Below are 24,473 nucleotides of genomic sequence, written 5' to 3'. Positions count from 1 at the left end.
TTAGATTTTAGATTTTAGATTTTAGATTTTAGATTTTAGATTTTAGAAAATAAATGAGAAGCATAGAATCAAGTCTTTTGTACGACGTATTGTTTTAAACAAAAATAAGGCTTTCAAATTCATTAAGATCGAGTGCACTTAATTTTTCAATTAACGAATTTATAAATTAACAATTCAATTCATGTTGTTAGTAACAATATGAAACAGTTAGTTCTTTTGAGATTTAACATTTACATGTGTCAACTTTATAATGATTGACAATATTCTCGCTTGTATAGTATTCAGTAGATCAAGAGATGCATGATCAGACATCACGGAGGTCTGACTTTTCATTTGTTTTGGAAGGCGTGTTTGATTTTTTTGACTTTCATTTAATTATAAGTAATTTGCACTATCATTACGTTACTAACATAGTTAATGAAACAAGAAATGCAAGTCACGATCTTGTCAGTGTCAAAGGATACAAACACGAACAGACAAAAAAGATTAACAATCACCTACCACTTTCGCTTTTTATCTTCATTGTTACAATTAATATTATATTTGTCGTTTATGTTTCTCTGAAATATTTAATTACTAAATACAAATAAGTTTAAATTGAACACTTTTTACCGTAACAAAAATACAATGCAATTTATTATATATTTAATGGATTATATCCATTAATAAATTGATTTGATTTATTTTACAGTTTAGAAAATATTTATTATCAACGCCCCTATTATAGGGAATCAGACGAATATATTGAAATTAGATTTAGAGAATTAGCTAAAAAAGAGAAAGAACAAAGACTAACCATGTTACTAAGGCAATTGTTTTCGACAGAATTTGTTTCATTGGTATCTGTAAATGATCATCTTGTATAATAATGAATGTATTATTAGTAGATTGCGGATTTTTATGCATTTATAGGAAATTTTAATATGCAAGAAACTACAAAATGTACACAGTATGCAATAATATAAACAAATATTAAAGGTATAGTTTATATTATAATATTTGCAGAGTAAACTGAATTCCTATTTACGTTCAATTTTTATAGATACGTTAGCAAAGATTTTATTTTGCGTAAATATCCGCAGTCCAATTATTAGGAATTGATTCTAGTGAAACAGTAGTACATACTTTTGGCGTCTATTAAACGTTCACGTGGACTGAGATCCGAAGAAGATAACTGTTCCTTCACCTTGGCAACATCTTTAGGGTGCAGGATATCGAACCAACTTTGACCCAACAGGTCGCCCTGCGCAAAAATAAAGTTCATCCAAATAAAGCCTTTCTAGGTTCTCATCGTCGTCTTGTTCAAGTGCTTTGCAATAACAAAACGATTAATGTTTGCTCCTTTCACTTTATTGCAAGCAATTATGTAAATGCGATAGGCACATTTCATTTCTATCTTAAACTTAACCTCCGCTGACATTCGTTTTATTGCTCGTATTTTATCAAGTCATTTTTTACGTCTGCGCACATTTAACTATGTGAACTATTGGTTTTATAGGCATATGCGAACGTATTGCTATTATATAAATTGATACAGCATGAATTTTTGAAAATAAAATGTATAAAACTGACGACAATTGGATATATAGAACATTAGGTTGGAAGTGAAATTTTATTTATATTTCAGTATTGTCAATAAGTGATAAAGGGTTAGTAAAATATGTAAATAAACATATTTTATATGAACTTACTTAGATTATTTCATTTTCTTCTCAATCATAGAACCTGCTATCATTTCCTCTAATTTCCGTATTACTATTATTTAACTCGATATATCAATCTTGTTAAATGAATTGTATTGTAGATTTTCATCTTCTTTTATAATATAAATAAAATATATTAAAATTGCACGAAATAGTGCGGTAGATGTAAAATATGAGTGTCAATATATTTTGTTAATGAACAACATTTGAGTGATTAAAAAATCGTTTTCTTGAAAAGTTTGAATTTAGTTTTCGTCCAGTATTCAAATATTGACCACTCACTTTATTCACAGAAAATAATCATACAGGAATTTCATTACTACATGGATGATTAATATTCAGTATACTTGCTATACTTCAGTATAATTCAATTTACTCGAACAAAAGTACGTAGACTTATGAAATGACCTGATACTGGTCAGTGACCAGTAGAAAACAGAGAGTGGTTACCTGAGAATAGTTGAGTGTCTGCAAAACAGACTCGGAAACGTAAAGAATTCTTCCGCGATCACAGCCCACCACGAAGACAAAACCCTCCGCGGCCTGAAACAGAAGAAATAGCCTTTGATTACGTCACCTAGATCAAATGTTTATTGCAATTCTGTGAGAAGGGCGTCGGGGAAATGACATCGTCACTGATGACGGTACAACTGTATTATACATTTTGTACACCTTGGAATACACGGTCTGTCTAAAAAGAAACCGAACTTTTGCTATAAAAAGAAAAAAGTACAAGTAAAGTTTTTACATACACGTTTATTTACTCAAAATAATCTCCCTCTGCGTCAAACCCAAAATTGAAAATTCCAATGAAAGGGGCAGCACATTATGGCAATATTTCGGAGATTCAGGCCGCTGTAACCGCCGTACTAAACGGGCTACCAAAACAGGAGCTGCAAAGGTCCTTCGAAATGTTAATTACGCGATCTTTTAGCTGTATTGACGCAGAGGGAGATTATTTTGAGTAAATAAACGTGTGTGTAAAAACTTTACTTGTACTTTTTTCTTTTTATAGCAAAAGTTCGGTTTCTTTTTAGACAGACCGTGTATACACAGTATAAACAATTGTCTTTCGATGGCTAAAAATTCAACAAATTGCTGTAAGAAGTTATCCTCTAGTATTTAGAGGAGAATATTTTGTTTACAGGTATTAGAAGACAGGCATTCTTTTATTATTTATACAAATTTATTTTCATACCATGTGATTTTTATAGCTATGACGTTGAAACCCATTAAGTGCAGTGGAATATATCTGTATATTTTTATAATAAAAAGTGGATACCCTCCACAAAATGGAGGGTAAATATCTTTATTCAAACTGAAGTTATAAACAACTGAATGTAAAAGCGCGATATCAATGTCTACACCTAATAATTGTCAAGTATTAGGTTGTCTCAAAAGTTTCTTTCGTTTTATTAATAAGTAATACATACACAATATTTTATGTCTAATGTTACATTATTTAATTGTGTACGATTCATTTTGTTCCATTACTGTTACAACATCAACATCTAAGAAATTAGATCGACTATTTATATAAACACTACCGCACAAAATAATTGAGTGCAAATTACGAAAGAAACATTTGGGACAATCTAATATGTCTACTCGCAATCTGTTAGAATATCAGCAATAAACAAAGTTAGCTATTGAACTTCATATAGCTGAATTGCAATGGTCATCTGGTTGACACTTAAGTCATGTATATAAATTCACTATAATGGATAAAATATCTTTAAATGATTGAACATAAAGGTTCAGAATTAATTTTTACACCTAATATTATCAGCCGTAGGCTAAGAGCAAGAGATCCATGTTATCCAGTAAGGAGTTTCTTCATTTCCACCCCTGTTCTCATCTTCGTAGACATTAGAAAGTACACGAGCACGATTTCAAGAACATTTGTCTCCCAATAGTAATAAAGGTAGTAAGTACCAATTATAAAACTGGTCCTCGAATGCCTGGGATAATCGTATTCCTTAGCGTGTAAATACCTGTGTGGATATCGAGGATATCGACTCGTCGAGTGGAGATCGCCTCGATCCGAACGTGAAATTCGATCGCATGTAAATCGCGCACTTGCAATGGCGAATTTACGGCTTTAAATACGTAGCAGCGTACTGACGTTAATGAATGTTGTATGCGACCGAAGATATATCGTCGCGGGCTTCGCAAACGTCGATTACGCAACCACAACGCACTTAGGCTAGCTGCTTTACCTAGCAAGAGATTGACGATACACATGCATACGATATTGACGCGCCGGTACTTCTGCTATCGTGATCGTTTGATAAAGATCCATGGACGCGAGGAATCAAACCTGACCGACCAATGATCGATACAGTAAGGAGGAACACTGAATCTGTCACGAAAATTTATCTGAAAAATATTTTTCATCATTTGAATAATTTATACCGAGGGAAAAGTTTTATGACGTTTGGAGTGTGTTCTATTTTAAATTCAAATTAAAGGAATAGTTGAAATTCATCGAATTAGTTTTGTACCACAATCTTTTTGTACGTATAGTTAACGCTACTGTAACGCGATTGAATCGTACCATGTTAGGTGGAACTCGAAGTGAAATTAAGTACATACATATGTAGATCTCAGGCTAGTCAATCAGGCTGATGTGTTCTTTGTTACATAAATTGCATCTACAGAGCACCGTGTTATGATGAATACGGTTATCAAATATGATTTTGAAGATACAAAAGGCGTTAAGTATATGTTTATGTATTTCAAATTATTTTATTCAGTTCAAGATTTCTTGTAAGAACGTTATTAAAACAATGTAATTATACAATTTTAAAAGATTCTTTCATGGTATAAGAAATTGCTATTTGAAGTTTTTTTTGCACACTTCGTAGAATTAGTCTTGGAGATCCTCAAGAATAATTAGTTTTTCAATTCTGCTCCATTCAGAATGAATTAAATCGACACAAATAAAATTCAATTAATATTAGCAAGCCTCATCATTGAACTGCGGATTTTATGCATTTATGATGCAAGAAAATATGACAAATATATGCTAAATGTACTCCAAAGGTATATGAACATATGCAAGACGAAATATTAGTATCATTATATTAATTAATGGAATATATTCTGCATACAGTCAGTCCCATAAGTATCGAAGAAAGTCTAGATGATAAGTTTTGATTAAAATAAGTTTAATATAAGTTTTAATATAAAATATAAGTTTTGATTAAATGATAAGTTTGATGTTCCCAATTAAATGTTCGATTATAAATATATACACGAATAAACTTTACACATATATTTAAACATATATTTACATATATATTACACGTATATTTGTAATGAAACATTTATTTGCAAACATTAATTGTATATCAATTGTATATTATGTATAGTTTGTACATGTTTACTATATTAAAATATAAAATCCACAGTCTACTCATTATTGATTCCATTAAATTTATCCAACACATGATCAGGATAGACATTGATGTCTTAAAATTCAATCCTGACAATATAAAAAATAAGTAGTATTCAAAAATATTAAGCAGACATAGAACGTTATAAACTATGTACAGGTAAGTTCAAAATGCAACAAAATGTTATGTTTGCTTGAAACATTGACCTTTACTAAAATTTAAATAAGTACATGAAATAATATTTGAACTTTTCTTAGACAACTTATTATTCTGATTACATGCACAGTAAAATGTGGCGATGAAATCGTCATGATCTAGAGCTGCGTGACAGTATCTGATAAATTATGATTCCATAGAGACATTTGCTCAGAAGATCATCCGAAGGTCAATATATTACACATGGCTAAATTTATCTTTTAATCAGCTCCAATATTACAGTAATGAAAATACATCATCTCATACGACATTATCGATCGGTCATCGATTAGTCTACGACTACTTGACAATTCAGTATTACATAATTAATCTAACAGATCATCGAAACGTTTCACAGCATCACATGGAAGGCACGATCTGCTAGTAAAGTTTTATCGATGAATCCAATACTCTATATGGCTATAAGAGGCCCTGAAAAAATATACATATATACATGTCGAATTGAGTCACTTCCTCCTTTTCGAAGTCGGTTAAAAAATTAATTGTATCGATTAAAGAAACCGATTCTGAAGTAGTGTTTTACATTGCAAAACATGATTTATTTCATGTTTGTATGATAACCACCTTGTAATAGAACATGGAGGAACGGATCGAATGATTAATGAACTAAACGATGAATAAAAATGTAATGTAGGGATTGATACAAAATTTTCTGGAAAACTGTGAAGCATACCAGAAAAAGAAGAGTGAAAAGAAGAAGTAGTAGTAAAAGTAATAGATTTTCAGCATTTAAATAGTTACTGTAAAGTGGATTTAGATGATTTCTAATTTTAATCAGATGGTCTTGCCTATTTATTTCGTACTTTATTTCGTACAAATACGTTATTTTACAGAATAATTAATTCAATATTAATCAGTTAATAGGAAATCCATAAAATAACTAGTTAAATTTGGCTAGTAAACTATTCTATGGTTTAACTACCTTAGATTGGTATTATATTAAATAACTAATTATTAAAATTAAATTAAATTTCAAAATAAAATTTCTTGAAGCATGTATTCCATATGTTAAATAGGGAAATCTGAGCTACCTCCATGATACTGTCAATCGTGGTTGGCAATTGCAAATTGAGATATTCACCATCGACGATAATAACACCAACACAAACGTAATTCAGCGTGAGGTGCTTGGCATGTGTCTTAATAGAAAGAATTTATTACTGCGTGTGCTATATAGCGATTTTTCTCAATAATTTTACGATTTACGACGACAACACCCATTGGAGCCTTAAGTATCCCCCTTTGCTGTATCGGAGTCTGTCATCGAGGATTAAAAGTTTGCAGGTATCATTCAATGTAGATGTTACCTTTAGATTCTCTACAATTCACAGTATTAGGTCATTTCATAAGATCATGCCACTTATTATTCTGCTATTCCAATTAATGTATGAAATATACCTTTAAGTGCTACTACTACGTTTTTAGAATATGTTCTCACCTATATTATTAAATATTACAGATTTTTCGGTAGGAATGAAAAAAGATTTGAAATTGCTTTTTATCTCATACAATTGATTTCATTTTACACTGACTAAAGAGTCCGAAACATTTAAAAATATGGCTGGTGGTATAATTATGCTCCGCAATCTATAGTTTTCAGTAGATTAATACATGCTTAATCAGACACCACTGTATTCCAACCCATCGGTTATTTTCAAAGGCCTATGCAATCCTTTCTCTCTAACCATGAACACTTTTCACTATTATTTTCCCTATCAGCATACGCAAAACCATAACTGAGACTTCAAATCCGAGTCACGGGATCTTAGCATGTCTCAAGAGGAGTTTATCATTGCATACGTCGTATAGTGATCTTTCCGTATCAATCTCGCGATTTACGACGACAACACCCATTGGAAAGTTTACAGTTATTATTCGTCGTACGATGGAATTGTTAATTTATCCGCGAGCCGGATACTGGGGTGCATATATCGGGAGTAATAAACTTGAAGCAATTCACAATGAAAGTTTCTGCCGGTAATAATGGAGCCGGAGTCGGCGTTGATCTGCTCGTGGTATGCCGGGTGTGGTCATTCCGCTTGGATATTTTGCTCGCGGGAGGGATAGAGGCAAAGGAAAGTCCCGATAAAAGATAAACGTATCTACGTACGAGCGCGACAATGAAAAATGCCTAGCCAAGCCACCGACACGTACTCTCTGTGCTCAGTCGCGTGACGGAATCTAGAGTAAAAAGGAACTCTAAGCGATACCGTTTCACGAGACTCCATTCTTAAACCTCCGTAACCGCAGGAAACGTGCTCAAGACGTGTCGTTTGTTTCTACACGATCTATACTGTACATTGCACGCCTATAAACGATTCCGTTAAGATCATTGCGACACGTCTGGTTGGTAGCGATTTTGAGGAGAGGCAATGGAGAGCCCTTGTGGTCTTATGTCAAGGTGGACTCTACACAGGATTTTACGACAGTCATTGCATCCGTAAGCGATCGGGAGTATACTTGGTGGAATAGTTTTAGTCTAATAACGATAAAGGGTGATTCTATGTACTGGGTGAACTTTGGGCTATTCTTTGATGCTAAATATTGAGCTACAGGATGCTAGCATTTAGGATTGAAAATTTTCTTTCTATTTTCGAACAGCCGAAATTCTTGTCACGTTATATGGTGAAAAATGCTGTAAGGCGATGAAATGGGTGGGTAGTAACAGAATAAATATGTCCCGTTACACAGCTTGAAAAGAACAGCAAATAAAGAAGAAGACCCACAGTATGATATTTCAGTGATCTAGCGGGACAAAACTTATGTGGTCCAATATTTCGGAATCTATTAGGTCGTCCACACACGAAGCTACTCAAAAGAAATGTAATTGGTTGGTGATTGAAATCACAAACTAGTTATTTATTAGTTAGTAATGATTTTGAACATTTTTAGAAAAAGCATCTACCGCTGTCCGTGCGGTGTAATATTACAGCAAAGTCATATCATCCTCGGTCATTGCTTGAACAAATATTGTTAATAATTAATGTAACTATTGTCAGAAATTAACTTTCAGTTATTCCAGCTACCAGATATAACGATATAGAAAAATTTCTAGCGATTACTGTGTTCGATGAATACTTATTCCGAACCGTGATTCTTATTAATATTTAATCGAAGACTGAATGTTACTATATGCATTGTGAATATTCAATTGGTATTCAAAAGTTTCAGATTATTATACCAATGTTTTTTGAAAAAGTAATATTTCCGAACATAAAAAGTTGAGAATAAAATTTAAATACGCAATCGTGAGTTATTTTTCTATATTTTAATATCTATTGATTGGAACAATTAAAACTTAATATCTCCGACATAATTAAACATTTGTGATACATACAGTATCATTCAGTGTTCGATTAAGCATTAATAACAATTACGGTTCAGAATAAGTATTTATTCGAGACATTAATCGTAAGAAATTTGTCAATATTTTAATATCTATTGAATGAACCAACTAAATATTAATTTCTGACAATAGTTAAAGTAATTATTAACGATACTTATTATTTAAACAATGATGGGGAATATGATTTTGCTGTGATATTAATGTTTCACGAATTATTTTCACGAGAATTATTCAACGAGCCTTCGAATCGACATGTCACGACATGTCATGCGGTTGTTGTTCGTCCTTCCCCTTCCCTACTTTGAAAGGCACAAGCGAGCCGCGACCCTCGACGTAGGTATACGAAGGGTGTGGTCTCATTCTTCGACGATCCTTCGGTCGGTATGGATCTCGTGATCGCGTGTCCGCGTCTCGCGTCCCTCCTATTTGTAGTTTCCGTTAGTTATCGCAGCTTGATATTGCTTGTGGGTACCTTAGTTTAGTCTAGTTAGTTTTAAGGCATGTATCTAAGTTAGTTTTAAGGCATGGATGTACGAGTCTCTGTCCTGTACCAAATAATTATTAATCGTTTGTTGAATTCTTTTGTTTGTTCGTAGGTCCATATTGGACTCGCAACATCGTTCTCCACTTCGGTCACTATTACTTGATGTGATAAGTGAAGTGACCAACTGTGTAACTGGACAGAAAGGTCGGTTGCCGTCCTCCTGGTGGATCTGTATTCGAGAGGAAGACAATCGGCTCCTCCGGATCGGTTCTCTACTCCCTGTATCCCGTCTGGTGTAGTCCAGGCTCCCGGCGCAGTGCAGTAAGTCCAAGGCGCAGTGCAGTAAGTCCAAGGCGCAGTGAGACGGATGCAAGTTGGGTCCGTGGTGGCTCTCAGATGGGTGCAGGTTGTGGAGGACTGGTTCGGAGGCGTCGGTCGTCTTCCTCTCGAGTCCAGATCCATCAAGAGGAAACGGGACTGACTCAGTAAGTCCAGTTACATGGTCGCGTCGCGTCGCGTCGCGATCTCAATTAACTTCACCCTCTTAATTCAAATAATTGTTTGGCAGAGTCGGACTTAGACTTTGGAAATCGAAGGGAATTTTGTTTTCCTTTGATTTTCATCGTTTCGTACTTAGTATTAAGCTCGTTGACTTTATGTAGAGTATGCATCTACGTATGTATACTGTATGTAGAGGGAGATCGAAGAAACTTTGATTCCTTCTATCTCCGGGTCTCTAGTCGCAGCAACCTCCACGTGGTGAGACCTGGTAATCGGTATCATTCGTGACGAACAATCCTTCGTCGCGAGTAATAGCGAGCTAATGGCTGCGTACTTGTAAAAAGATCTTTAGATATAAAAAGTGCAAGTGTAAAGTGCAAAAATGCATAGTGCAAAAGTATAAAGTGTAAAGTGTAAAGTGCAAAAGTTTAAGTTTTAAAGTGTTAAAGTTTCATATTTTCATTAATGTATTCTATGTCTATCCCATGGACTGCTAATATCTATATATATTAATAATACTAATACTATTCTTATTCTACATATATTATCGATTATAACAACACGTTCGTGATTGGATTGTCCATTCACATAGGTGCAATTATTATGATAGTGTTTATGCAAGTATGTAGTTAGCTACTTGGTAACAGTTGAACGCATTTAACTGGGTGAACGGTAGAGATACATTTTTAAATGTAAATGTTAATGACGAATTCGGTGGTCCGATGAATGATCTATTCATTAATTCATTTCTCTGTGAGTTATTTCCACTTTTCATTATTTCCTAAACTATGCGACTAAATACCATGCTGTACAGGGCAAATTTTATCTTTCAGATTTCACATTGAAATCATATTTTTATCAAAATAAAACGTAGCCTAACGTAGCTTTCTATTATTAAAAAAATGTTTAAAATCGGTTCAGCTGTTCCGAAGATTATCCCCTACATACATACAAACAAGCAAACAAACTTTACCTTTTTATAATATTAATATAGATTGTCGTACACCCAGACCATATTACACGAGGGTTAATCGAGCCTTTTGACCCAAACTTTGTACTAAAGGAATTTCAAATTTATACAAAAAAGATATTTAAGAAACTTATGTGCGTTTTAATTAATTGTGCCATGACAGTAATAATAGTATCTGTAGAAAACAGAATAATATTACTATCTTTCGACACGGATCTATAGCTGAATTCATTATTAAGGCTTATTTAGTAGATCTTTCCTCAGATAAGATGCTGCTAATCGCTTGGAGAGTCTGTTCAAACTAATTATGTAGTGATAAACTACCGATTAATTGAGAACTGTTGGACCGATTAATAGCGTTACATCTAAGACAGGACCAAATGAGTCTCACCGACGTATTCATCTATCAGATCTAAAGAGTAACGTAGTAGTATTGTTCTATGTATAAAAGTATTACTTATTACTAGACTGCGGATATTTATGCATCTATAGAGAATATGTAACGAACTAAGAAATCCACACAGTATCTAATAATATAAAAAGACATTGAAAACGAAGTTTATACTACAATATTTTCAGAGTAAAATAAATTCTAATTTAGGTTCAATTTTTATAAGCAAGTTTGCAAAGATTTTATTTTGCATTTACAATTTGCAATTTACTTATTACTCAAATAAGATATTTTCGTTGATACATCGGTTTCTTTTTAAACGAGTGGTATGTATATTAGCAAACTTTTAAACTAAATGTAAATTTCGAATAAAATACACATACATATATAACAACACTACTTTTTATTGGTAGTTCGGTAATAGTATTTTTTCGATACACAGAGCAATATAATTATGTAAGGCTTACGAAGCAGATCTTGTTTTAGATAAAACGCTACTAATCGTTTACGTAGTGCCTAAATTAATTATGTTCTGATAAGATTTAAATCTGATTGAAATCTTTTGCAGTTTCATCATATTTGGAACCAAATAGACTAACGTGCATTAGACAATTTAATTAATATGTCAAAAATAATTTAAATGATTTAGAAAGCACTGATGTAAAATATTCAATAAAATTACATCAATAAAGAATTCTAACAAGGGTCCAAATACAATATTGGAACGTAAGGATTATTTGACTTAATTGTCTACTTGAATTGACTACTAGCTCATGCAACATGAATGTATGCACGAGTATAGACCGCAATCCATCGTTTAATTTTTTTAATTAATTATTAATAATTACTACGAAGCATGCAACATAGACCCGAATCATTCATCGTGTCCACCAACTTAAATAATTAAATGATTTAGAAAGCATTTAATTAAGTCACATAATGACTTCCCGTCTTATATTTATTGCTTCTGGAATTCCCAAGGCACGATCCTGCCGTTCGTGAGAATTATTCGTAAATTCTTACCACATTACGACGTTAAGTCCTTCTATAATCGATAATCCGAGGTGCACGCAAGTTAAGTACTACTAGTTGACGTGTTATCAACATCACGCCGGGGTCTAATTGCAGATCTACATGCCTTCGAACCCTTCTCTTTCACCCGTCACGAGACCTATCTCTGTGAAAAATGTGTAGCACGCTGGAGAAAGGTTAGCCACGGCTGTTAGACAGAGTCAGTCCCGCGCGGAAGGATTGCAAAAGATACGGGACGGCCTTTTACAAACGACGCAAAAACTTTTCTCGCGGACTGCTCCCAATTAGCGAATTAATGACTGTATGGCTGATGCGATCGCACCCATGAAAGCATGGGAAAATGTAGAGAAAACTGAGAGTGGAAATAAATTACAATAATCGTATCGCGAGTTTGCCGATATTTTTAGAAGAAACGAGCGTCGATCTTGTGAGCCACTTCTGGTGTTGAAAATGAAGAGAAATTTGCACTTAGACGTTTTCGACGTTAACGATCATTCTCACGAAGACGCGAATAAGAAGATTTTCATAATTTGTGTACTTGCTTCCGAGGTAGATAACAGACAACCAGGAATAGAATTTGAAATGACGTGAATTCAAGTCAGCGATTGCGAATGTATTAAACAAAAAAATTAACCGAGAGGAGTTTTTCTATATAAAATTTTGGCTTGGATTTTACTAAAATGATTCACTTTACTTTGTGGTTAACTATCTTTTTCATCGTAAATGTTGAATATCATAGTGGCTAAATATTTTTCAATTATAAATATTAATTTAAAATATTCAATTATAGAATAAATTTCTCTTGGATTTTTCTACGATGATTCTCTCTGCTTTGAGTTTAACTAATTTTTTCACCATACATGTTGAAATAAAAAGAAAGAAACCATAACAGCACACGACCAGATATAAAAGTTACTCTTCTACGTTTAATTTAAAAAACGTTTTTTGTCCCAAATCGAACCATAAGCGCCCGAATCTCGCGCACATTCGCAGTGTTCGAATCGAGCCACGAATTACGCAAGTGATTCTGATTTAGCAGGAAGTCTTACCCGAATGGTATGCACAATCGTATCTGTTATCTGGTTTCCCGAATACGGAATCGGTAATGACGCATAATCTCATCGTCGGAATCGGTCGCTTTGAAACTTTCAACGATACTCGCGTGCTTACCTCCATCGAACGTCATAATAAGACTATCAACCTCGGCTCCACGCATGTTGCATCATTACTATTTACCTGGGGACATTTAGAAATCAATCATCGACGAGGAAATCGCGTCGGTTGATTTACGAGGATTGGGGGTAATGTTGTAGTCGAACTATACTTCCTTATTTGAGTCTTTGATGCACGAACCTGGCAGCTTTCATTGATACAGTCGGAGACGGTAGAAATTTAATTACGTCTAAGCAAGGTTTGCTTAGATAATTATACTAACAAGTTGATTAGCATTACCTGTATGAAACTACAATTTTTATTTTGCCATTCGATTTTATTTTCGTTTTAAACTGTGGAATTATTATTAAGTATTAGAATTTGCCACTATTTAATAAAATAAAAAAAGAAACACATGACTTGATATAATTACTTGATGTGATAATTACCGATATGATTACTTTTCCATATTTAATTTTAAAATGTTTTTTTGTCCTGTATCGAACCGTAAGCGCTCCAATCTCGTTAATTAGTGACAAGGAATTTTACAATTTCAATTTCATAAAGTTCTGTGTGTAATATAATGAAAAATTTACATGTTTATATAGAACTAATTAATTAATTACGTGGAACTATTTAATTAATGATAAGGAAGATAATTATGAAGATCTAATTACGTCAGGTCCTGTGTATATTATAATATGTAAAACACATATAAATATGTGCAAGTTACAATGATAAATGTTGCGTAATTGCAATTGATTATTAACTAATTATATTTCGTGAGAATTAGTTCTCCGAAAAGTTTAGAAATAATATGAAATCAGAGAATTCATTGATTCTTTGATCTGACGAAATATTCATTGATCGCAAAATAAGTCCCTAATGTACCCAAATGTATTCTAATATACAAACATGCATCTTTATTAATAATCAATAAATATATTGAAGCTACAACTTTCCTCCTAGAATTTTGCACAATAGGGTCGAGATGTATCGTCCTCCAATATATAAAATGCTTCCACAGTCGTTATTCCACGAATTTTTATTCATTTATGAACAACAGTAATTTCTGATGCTGTATCATTAATTCCATTAATGAATTACCAGCAATCAATTAATTCTGATAAAAGTTAATCATGTTTGTTATTATACTCACTTGAAGTATGAGCGTTTTAAGCTCTTGATCACTGAGGAATGCTGGCTTATAGTGACCTTCCGTATATGAGGTAACGGCACCCAGGATGGTCTTCAAGTGTTGCACCGCCATTCTCAATACGGTCAACTTATCGAGTTTGCGAGACATCGCGTGGCACATCGGTATCATCGCTGAAAGCTCCGTGATGTAAGTGTTCATCTTGTCTCTCCTTCTCTTTTCGATCTCACTATGATTCTGTCTGCAACACATTGCGAAGAAGAAAATGTTAACGTAATTTTAAGCCCTATCTCAGGATGGGCCAGCAAACTCATTGGTCTGGGCTTCACGTTCCAGAAGGCCTCTTTTCATGAACGAGAAAAACAATTAATTTTTACGCTATGAACTAATTGAAAAAAAAAATAAAAATTAATCATGAATTAATTTTTAAGGTTGGTTTATAATAAGTGAAATTTTTGGTACAGAGAGTAATACAACTGTTGCATTTTGAATTAAAATATTTTACGAAATTTATAATGGTGGTTGTATACATTGACCATATATTCAGAAAATATTAATAATATTGATATGTACAACACTGTGATGCGGCTTATTAATTTTCATATAAATTAGAACAATGCAATTGAATAAATATCTTCAGATCAAAGTTAAGAAACAAAAAGGGGGATAGGGATTGTATTAATAATGATAAAATAGCGAAAATTACACAAATATATCTTATGATATATATTTCATATTTTTTAGAAATAAAAGTTAAATAAAAGTAAGATATAGTCCACATATAAAAAAATGCAATTTGCACAATTCAGAACCAAAATTAGATTTAAAAAATGACGTGTAGTTCAAGTAGTTTTGTTCAAGAAGTACTTGTAATTGAAGCGTTGTAGGATTTGTCTAAAAGATTCACATTCTCGTTTCATACACAGTATCATATATTTAACCAGGTTTGTCTTCCACGTTTTCGTGCATCTTGCGTAATTTTTTTACTATTTTGAAGTTTTTTATGAAGATAACAAATAGAATAAATACAAAAAATTGCAAATCACGCGACTTACTTAAAAAAAAAAATTCTATACGTTTTAAACAAATTCGAAATCAGAAATCGATGACTTAAACCCTTCTCAAATTTACGTGAATTACATCACATTCCGGTTTTACAAAAATTCCTGTTATCCAGAGCAAAACGATATTGATTTTGAATGAAATGAACCAACCATATTTAATAAAGTCGGCGAGTGCAGATAATCATAGCGAGAACGTAGGCAGGAAATAATTACCACAGAACTTCAAATTAATACGATGTTAAAATTACGTTAACGCGCGGATGTTGGCACGCGCTTACTTATTTGCAAGGATAGCTGTGTATTTCTCAAATTAATAAGGCGACGCGCGACCCGCTTGTAAACCGAAACCAGCCTCTCTCTGCGGTGATTTCCGCCGTCCAATATCATGGCTCCAGGCGATGAATGCGAATTCTCGGTAGGCAAATCAACGACGTTCCACGCACAAAAGCGTCACTTATTAACTGAATCACCGTTTATAATTAATTCACGACGACGCTGGATGTCGCGTCGCTGAAGAACCTGACTGAAGATGCTGAAGATAAAATGAGAGCGTGAATTTTAAACGCAGCAACAATGTTTCAATTGCAGGTACTTCTCGAACAAATCTGTTCTTTTATTCTTATTCAAACTAAATTTGGTCGGGTAAAATGAATATAGAAGGATTTTTTAAATTTATTCATCCAAAAATGACTTAAACTGAAATACTTTATATAATGTTTCAATTACATGTGCTTGTTGAATAAAACTATTTCTTTTATTCTTACAGGCACTTACTTTGCTTTGGAAAACTGAATGTAGGATTTTTATAATTTACTCGAGAAAATAGAAGACGAGAATGCGAACATTGGAACATCTTACAATTTGTCAATTACAGGTACTTAATGAATAAAATAATTTCTTTATTTCTATGGAATCTAAATTTTGGTCTAAAAAAATGTATATAGAAGAATTTTTTACATTTATCTATCAAAAAGAGACAAAAACACAAACGTTGACACATTTTACAATGCTACAATTAGAGGTGCACGTTGAACTAAACTATTTTTTATTTTTATTTAAACTAAATGTAGCCAAAGAAAAAAAAGCAGAAGGATTTTTTAAATTTATTTAGGAAGACCCAACACTCCTCAAACATTTTTGTATTTACATTTTTCTCATCTTCTTCCATATTTTCTAGATTTATGCGTGCTATATACGACACAATTATAAATTTCGTGAATTGTTCTAATACAGAATATAGTAGGTGTCACATAATTGAATAATTGTATAGGGAACGACTGATTTAATAATCTAATAAAGTTTTCTCACAATTTGATAACAAATAAGTGTTGCCAGATGGAATTTATAATATATCGATTTAAAGCTAGCCAAATATGTCACAATATAATTATTTTAACATAGAATAATAGATATAATAGATTTGGACGTAAAAATAGAAGAATAAATCAAAATCAAATTCGAGTGTCTATGTTTCTCGTGCAAATTTAAATTCAGTTGTGACTCAGTTCATAATGGTAACACAGTTCTTAAAAGATAACGAATAAATAAACAATCCATAGATCCATTCAATAATTTTAATTAGGAAGCAATCTTCTCAAAAGTCAAACTAATCAATGAATTACTATCTTGCATCCATGAAAGATAACAAGTCAGATCACAATAGCGTAGGTATCTGTACAGAATATCTTCAGGATGTATTCTCAGTATGCGGTTAGTAGAGTAATCTTGTTTATAAATTGTATTCAGTATAATACATTGGTTTTCAAGATATGAAGTTGAACGTGCCGTCTTTTTTACGATCGTATCTTTATCACGCTACCACAGACTGGATTAGTGACGTCGCTGGTGAAGCCAGAAGAATGAACTAAGGTAGGTCAAGGTGGCCTTACCTTGGCAATACCTGACATAATACTACACAACCGCTGACCAAGATTGAGGTTTAAAGCGTAATGCGGTTTCTTACTACGTCCAAACGAAATGTCCATCATTCTTAAACGACTTAGACATTATTTAAACTGAAGAGGCTGGTTAGAAACGTTTCGTTATTCGTTCATTCACAATGAGTCGCGAACGTCTACGAACACCTTATAGGTTGTAGTATCATGGACAACTCGATAGTTTCGATAGTCTGCGGATATTAATTATTTTATTTATTAAATACTAGCTGCGATCTAATTTCACCACGCGTGGAATACTATTTATTTTATGTCGTTTGTGTTCGACTAGCAATTTAACCACGTGAATGTGTTTTATTAATCGACTTCGAAAAAGTAAGAGGTTACTCAATTCGACATATATATATATATATATATATATATATATATATTTTTGTTGTTGTTGTTTGCATTCGACTGACAGTTCAATCACGTGAACCTTCGTGAAACAATCAGTGACTGTCTTTCGTTTTCCGTAACACAGATGTTTGAATCGATATTTCTGATTCTTTCCTTATTTTTATCAAAATAAAATATAGCTTACGTCCTTCCTCAAGACGCAATCTATCTCCTTGCCAAATTTTATCGAAATCTGTTTAGCGGTTTAGGCGTGATAAGGTAACAAACAGACGGACAAATTTATGTTCGCATTTATAATGTTAGTAGTTAGTATGGACTAGAAAAATAATGATTAAAATTCTGCAGTGGAATAGTTGTCAATCTCTTCTGGCCATCCCCCCTTCCTCCTGGTTCAATCCTTTTATCATATTTTAGAGTTATTTTCTTACACAAAAACGTTACTATTATAGATGGAATATATTTATTGCTGAGAAAATGAAACATGTTCCTTGATTTTTATTTTAATCTATATTATTCTATAAAATTTATTGAATGTCACAGATTATCACTAAAACTACCGAGGTAAATACATACCTATTATGGATGCAGTTATGTATTTGTAAGGAGTAAATTAATTTGTCGATCAAATTGTTCCAGATGATTGCAATAAAAGCATTGTTAATAACTGAGTGACTTTAGGTAGATGTTTGAAATATACGAGTTAAATTGATCCATTTGGTAGTTCCAGTGTTAAATTGAAAACAAACGCGTAGATTATGTGTACAGAGACATTGTAATAGAGATCAGGTTGAGAATTCAGAAGGTACGTACTTTAATATATACCAAATTATGGACAAGCATATCTGTTTAAACTAAAGTTGTAAACTACTGAATAAAGACACAGAATCAATTTCTACACCTAATATGTTAAAGTGCACAATTATCACATATACAACTGTTTTGTTGGTTCTGATTTATAAACTTAAACAATCCTTACTTTGAAACCGATGCAGTTTTTTTTTTAACTATAAGCGTTGTACTTACTTTTTACTGTCATCGTTTGTGCGAACAGATTTGGCATCATCTCCCGTGTCGTCCAACAAGTCACTACCGTCGCTATAACAAAAAGCAATTTTAATTAATTTTTCAAAAAGCGTCGCGCAATATTAATAAAGGCTATAAATTGAGTACTTGTAACATATCCAATCGAAGCAAGTAGGTCTTATATTGGACAACTCAGCTTTATTGGATCATTCTAGCTTGGACCTCTTGATAAATGATAAGCACCATTGGAATTTGTGTCAATCTCAACGTAGACATGTTATCATAAAATTATACGCAGACTGGGTAGTTTATTTGAGTCGGCATAGCAGGCTATAGATAATTACATCAATCTAAGTAACCGTTTGGTAAATCATAATCAGTATCCTGTGTTGCTCACATGTAATAAGCCTTACCTGTACATATTCGTTTTAAGGAGGCCCAACATGTGAAAGGAGGCGTAAAATAAGAGGTCATTTCTCGAAATTCCTCATAAACTAACTAAACCATGGATTGCGTTCATACGTTGATTATGTTTTATTGAACTTAAATGTTTAATTTAAGTGGTTATTTAAAAATAAACAAATTTGTTTAAATATAAACAAAAACCAGTCTCATAATGTCATTAACGTTAACATTACTTTCTTAACATTTGACACAATATTCTTGAAATGTGTATCATTCGAGAAATGAAAAAATTTGATTTTTTAATCAATATTATAGTGTTATAACACTGTTCTACACTCAAGGTCGTAACTGTAGTAAATCCAAAAATTTCTATTTTAAAATTTAACATAACATTATTGAACTGTGTTCTTTCAAGAAATGAAACACAAATATACGTTTGCAAATAAATTGTTTAGTTTTGTGCTCCCTCAATTTTTGAAAATAAAAAAGGAAAAAATCTCTTAATCTTGCAGAAATATGAGTATCTCTACAAGGCAATGCAAACAAACATACCATCACGATTTTTGCGAAACTATTAATTTCGTTAGAGAATATAATACATTTCGTTCGGCTCGTTTACCTTGGGTAGAGAATATAGTAACGGTAGAATAATTCAAGAAGACCTACTCGAGCCAAGAAACGTAAAAACATGGAGAAACCAGACGCGTACCACTGAAACAATTTCTTCTGCACCCTTGCAAAAGGGCGTTACCCCTTTGACGCGGAATTTCGCAAAGTTTTGCTCGAGTACAGCTTCGTCGCACTTACTGTCTTGCAAGTTTTAAGAGGCGCGCTTTAAATTTCTTATTTTCATAGAGAAACATTTTTATTTCGCGCTCGTTCGTTTCGTTGGAATATAAATGCTCTAAACGATGAATTTTTCTCAATGTTACTACAAAACTAAACAATGTATATTTCATTGTATAGTATAGAAGAATATTTCCTTCTTCAAATGTATTTAAAAAAAATGCACATTTCATGTTGTATGCTTTGTTGAATGTGGTCCTTGTAGTTATTAGATCTAGAAATTAATTCTGCGTTTCTTTATTCAATTACTTGTGACTAGTTATCTCTATAAGTTTCAATATGATGGTCATTGCAATGCATCTATACGAAGTTTAGTAGTCACTAAATTTTGCTTTTTGTTATTCTTCTACAATTATTATAATTATCACGCGCACTTGTAATCTGTTAGAAAGAAGAGTTATCTGTTGGATAAAAGAGATTTCTTATCAGATTTCTATTAGTAAAATAATGCTTTAATAAGTGAAATCAATTTGCCAAAATTGAATACATGCGTGTCTTTTTATATGCATAAAAGTCATCATAAGTGGTTGCATGGGTCCAAATGACCATGTTCCAAAAACTTAATGTTAGGGAATTAAACAAATTAATTCCGAAGGTGAAATATTAACAAAAATAAATCTGAATACGATTCATGAATTTTCCGAAGTTACAAAATTAAATACTTGCTCAAATGGTAGATTATTTAATGTTCAATTGTCTCCAGATAAAATTGTATCCTTGTAGAAATATTCACGAGTTCAAGTGTGACAACCAATGTGTTCATTCAGATTTACGTATATTCCTATACGTAGCGTGCATAAGCAGATAAACATTGCTGACATAAAAGAACATTTGTATAGATGACATCAAGCACGATGATAATTGAATAAATATCTTGAAAACTCGGATTCGTGTATAATTGGAATAGTTTACGAAGTAACGATTGTCATTATAATTTTGTTCTTGGTTCAAGCTTCACGGTTATGAGCTTGTTTTATCGCTCCTAAATTGGATAGACTCCGGTCAGAGGGTAGCGCGGTTACTAAAGGCAATTTCGACCAGCCACTTCCCCGGAGACGCAAATCTTCGGTTCTGTTAATGATTAAGTTAACCCTTTGAGCTGGTAACCGACACCTTGATTGGTAATTATTCGGAGTCGTGGCCGTTTAACGGGAAACGTCGCGAAACGCGTCGACGGGGTGTCAAGAGGGTGAAGCGGGAGCGGAAAGATGTTTGTAGATGGAAATGTCAATCTTGAATACATTTGGGAGGCTTCGTTTCGACGTATTCTCTACGGGTACCGGGTTAATGTGTAATAGACCGATACCGTACGACTTCCACCTACACTCATACGCGGAAGTATTCGAACGCTTGTACCTCAAATTATAAGCAATTGAAATTCGTAGATTTGACTTGCATTTAAAAAACAGTACTGCAGCAACTAAAGGGTATGTGTTTGGAGAATGTATTGACAAAATTAGAAGGAAAATATCGTTCGATTTCCACTCTACACTCACACACGGAAGTATTCGAACGCACAGTGGTCCGAATCGCCGAAAATATGAACTAAATGCGTCATGTTTACATTGTATCATATATCATCATGAAAATGGTAAAAAATTAGTACTTTTTGGGTAGCAGAATCGGAAAACATTATAAAAAATATCGTAAGAGTAAAAATGATAACATAAGATAGATATTCTCAAAGTTATAAAAACATTCCGTAAATTCTGTTCTGTAAAAAAGAAAAAGGTATTCCGAAAAAGTACTCAATACTTGGACTCCTAATGAAGAATCCAGATCAATAACTCACTAAAGAAGATATTAATAATAGATATCCCCTGGAATACATTTCACACAATTCGTGTTTCATTAAAAAACCTTATTGAAACCTTTTGGATAACTATCTAGTCAGGATCACCCGAATTTGCTCAGTAAATGTTTTCGTCGAATTAACACAAATAAGTACACCGTGGTGTAAGATGTGCAGAACTAATTTGAAGAGAATCTTCGAGTCACCGTAAAGCCTTAGTCAAAAATCCTAACGCAACCATTTGACTATGCATATGTAGCTTGCCCCCTTAACCCTTTCGATCCAAGTTGGTTTTATATGTCCTAGTGAATATTTCTGAGTACATTTGGCCAAATTACAAGTGAGACTAAATAGGAACATAGAAAGTAACGAAGAGTTTGGAAATTTATACATTTGATATGTTTATAAGAAATATATGGAAAACTACTGTTATGGGAGAAATTCGTGTGTAAATTTGGAACAAGTGCAAAGGAAAGTAATGAAGAGTTTGGACTAAATAGGAACATATGTGAAAAGAATTAAGATCATTCGCGTTGGGTCAGTTCTTATTCAACTGCGTTTGATATAAAATCCCTAGTCTACTTATAAGTAGTCATTTTTATATATTTTTAACGATCAAAAAACAATAATGAACATCATTCGCGGAGAAATTGTTCTTTCTTAAGGTCGATTCAGACTATACGACACGGACCGTCACGTTCCGGCAACGACACGACAAAACATTAAAACACGCGTTTAAACGGAACTATTCACATTATTCCCATTGATGGAACGTTCAGGTCGGTGTCTGTTAAGTGTGATTAGTTCCATTAAAACGCGTGTTTTAATGTTTTGTCGTGTCGGTACCGGTACGTGTCGTTGCCGGTCCGTGTCGTATAGTCTGAATCGACCTTTAGGCGGCAAGAGTCGTTGATTTGGAGCTAACCCTAGTTTAATACAATTTATTTCTAAAAGAGAAACGAATAGAATACAAACAGAAAGAAGTGAAAGGGTTGAGTGTGGTACGATTTCGCTAATTTTCTCGTATCGATCAAGAGTAAACACCGCGAGAAATCGTTTGGTCGACTTACTGGCAGGAGAGCTTCCGCTTTCTGGAAACCGCGACGAATTCGTCGGAGGTATCGGTGGTGGTCGGCTCATGGCTGGGGGTGGAGGATGCGCTGCGTTGGTGATGATGACGATGATGATGGTGACGGTGGTAGTGATGGCCGGAGGCGGGTGCCTGGTCGGGGACCATAGTCGGGGGTGTCTCCATATGCTGGGGCGGTTCAGCCCCCGTTACGACCTGCGGGGTGGTGTCGGTGGTGGTGGTAATGGTGGTAACGCCGGTGGTACTGGGGGCGGCGGTGGTTGTGTTGTTGCTGTTGCTGGCGGGGGTTGGAGTCAGGCTGAGACCTTTGCCACCCCCCGCCGAGACGGCGGTTACTTCTCCCACCCCCGAGCCCGTACCTATGTCGCCGAAGTAAACCGTGGAACAGGAATTTCTGAAATCAGAACAACAGATACGTCAATTCTTCATACGATGGATCCTTTCTCGAGATGAAGAAACGTGCGCACAGTAAATATTGAATTAGGGAGAACAGAAATCTGAGATTAACTGATTATTTGATCTATAAAACTAAATATTAGGTTGTCCCAAAAGTTTCGTCCGTGACTTGCACTCTGATATTTTGTGTGGCATTGTTTATATAAATAGACAACCTAATTTCTTAGATGTTAATGTTGTAACATTAATGGAGTAAAATGAATGGTACGCAATTCAAAAATGTAACATTAGACATAAAATATTGTGTATTTATTGCTGTTTAATGAAATAGAAGAAACTTTTGGGACAACCTAATAATTTGCACTCAATTATTTTGTGTGGCAGTGTTTATATAAATAGACAATCTAATTTCTTAGATATTGATGTTGTAATAGTAATGGAGCAAAATGAATCGTACACAATTCAATAATGTAACATTAGACATAAAATATTGTGTATGTTTTATTTTATTAATAAAACGAAAGAAACTTTTGGGGACAACCTAATATATACGTTTGGTTATTTTTTTTTTATACGGGTTTATTTTACGTTGTATCTACAGCATGGTAATTAACGACGAATTCGATTGGGTTTCTGGTTAATTAACGGTGCTATATACTACTGTAGAGTTTGGTGTCCTTGAGGTAATTGATGGTATTTTGCACATGTTTCTGGGATATTAGTGCTGTTTCTGAGTTTAGGTTGTACTTCCTTTTTGTAGTTCGAATCTTCTGCATTCGTACAGTAGGTGGTCAATTGTAATTTCCTTGTTGCTTTGGTTATTTTATTAGGAATTAGAAGTTATATTCTCTTCTTATTTCCTCTCATAAATTAAGAATTTCAATCTAGAAATTACCGTTTATTTTGCGAAAAGTCAATTGATATCTCATCGTGAGATAGGTATATGTAAAATTCCGGTACTTTTAGTACTAATAAAACCTGATTAGATTTCATAAAAAGTTAATAAAATAGTTGATTTTTTAGGAAATTGAAAATATTAATTTTGTCCTTGAATTCGAAGTACTCCTCACAGACACTGAAAAATCTTTAGTTGACAATGAGAGAAAGTTCGAATGCTAAGGGATAAAACGCATACAATGGAGGTTTAGAGTTGAATGTTTTCATATTTTTAATAGATATGGCACATATTTCATATTCGAGCAATCTTATTTCGT

At 33.4% G+C, this 24,473-nt stretch overlaps 1 protein-coding gene across 6 annotated transcripts in view; it reads right to left on the bottom strand.

Annotated features, from left to right (window-relative positions):
- Positions 1-24,473, bottom strand: part of LOC128874243 (protein cycle) — a 79,538-nt gene that overhangs the window by 17,113 nt on the left and 37,952 nt on the right. For all 6 annotated transcript variants that reach the window (XM_054118774.1, XM_054118769.1, XM_054118771.1 and 3 more), the window contains 5 exons: positions 22,844-23,257; positions 18,731-18,802; positions 14,353-14,590; positions 2,154-2,246; positions 1,126-1,243 (listed from right to left, as the gene is read on the bottom strand). In XM_054118774.1, the coding sequence (XP_053974749.1) occupies positions 1,126-1,243; positions 2,154-2,246; positions 14,353-14,590; positions 18,731-18,802; positions 22,844-23,028 (706 nt within the window). In that variant the 5' untranslated portion in view covers positions 23,029-23,257. The remainder of the gene's footprint in view (positions 1-1,125; positions 1,244-2,153; positions 2,247-14,352; positions 14,591-18,730; positions 18,803-22,843; positions 23,258-24,473) is intronic.

The sequence above is a fragment of the Hylaeus volcanicus genome, chromosome 3 (assembly GCF_026283585.1).
Source record: "Hylaeus volcanicus isolate JK05 chromosome 3, UHH_iyHylVolc1.0_haploid, whole genome shotgun sequence".
Taxonomy (NCBI): Eukaryota; Metazoa; Arthropoda; class Insecta; order Hymenoptera; family Colletidae; genus Hylaeus; species Hylaeus volcanicus.
This window is presented reverse-complemented; position numbering and strand designations above follow the sequence as displayed.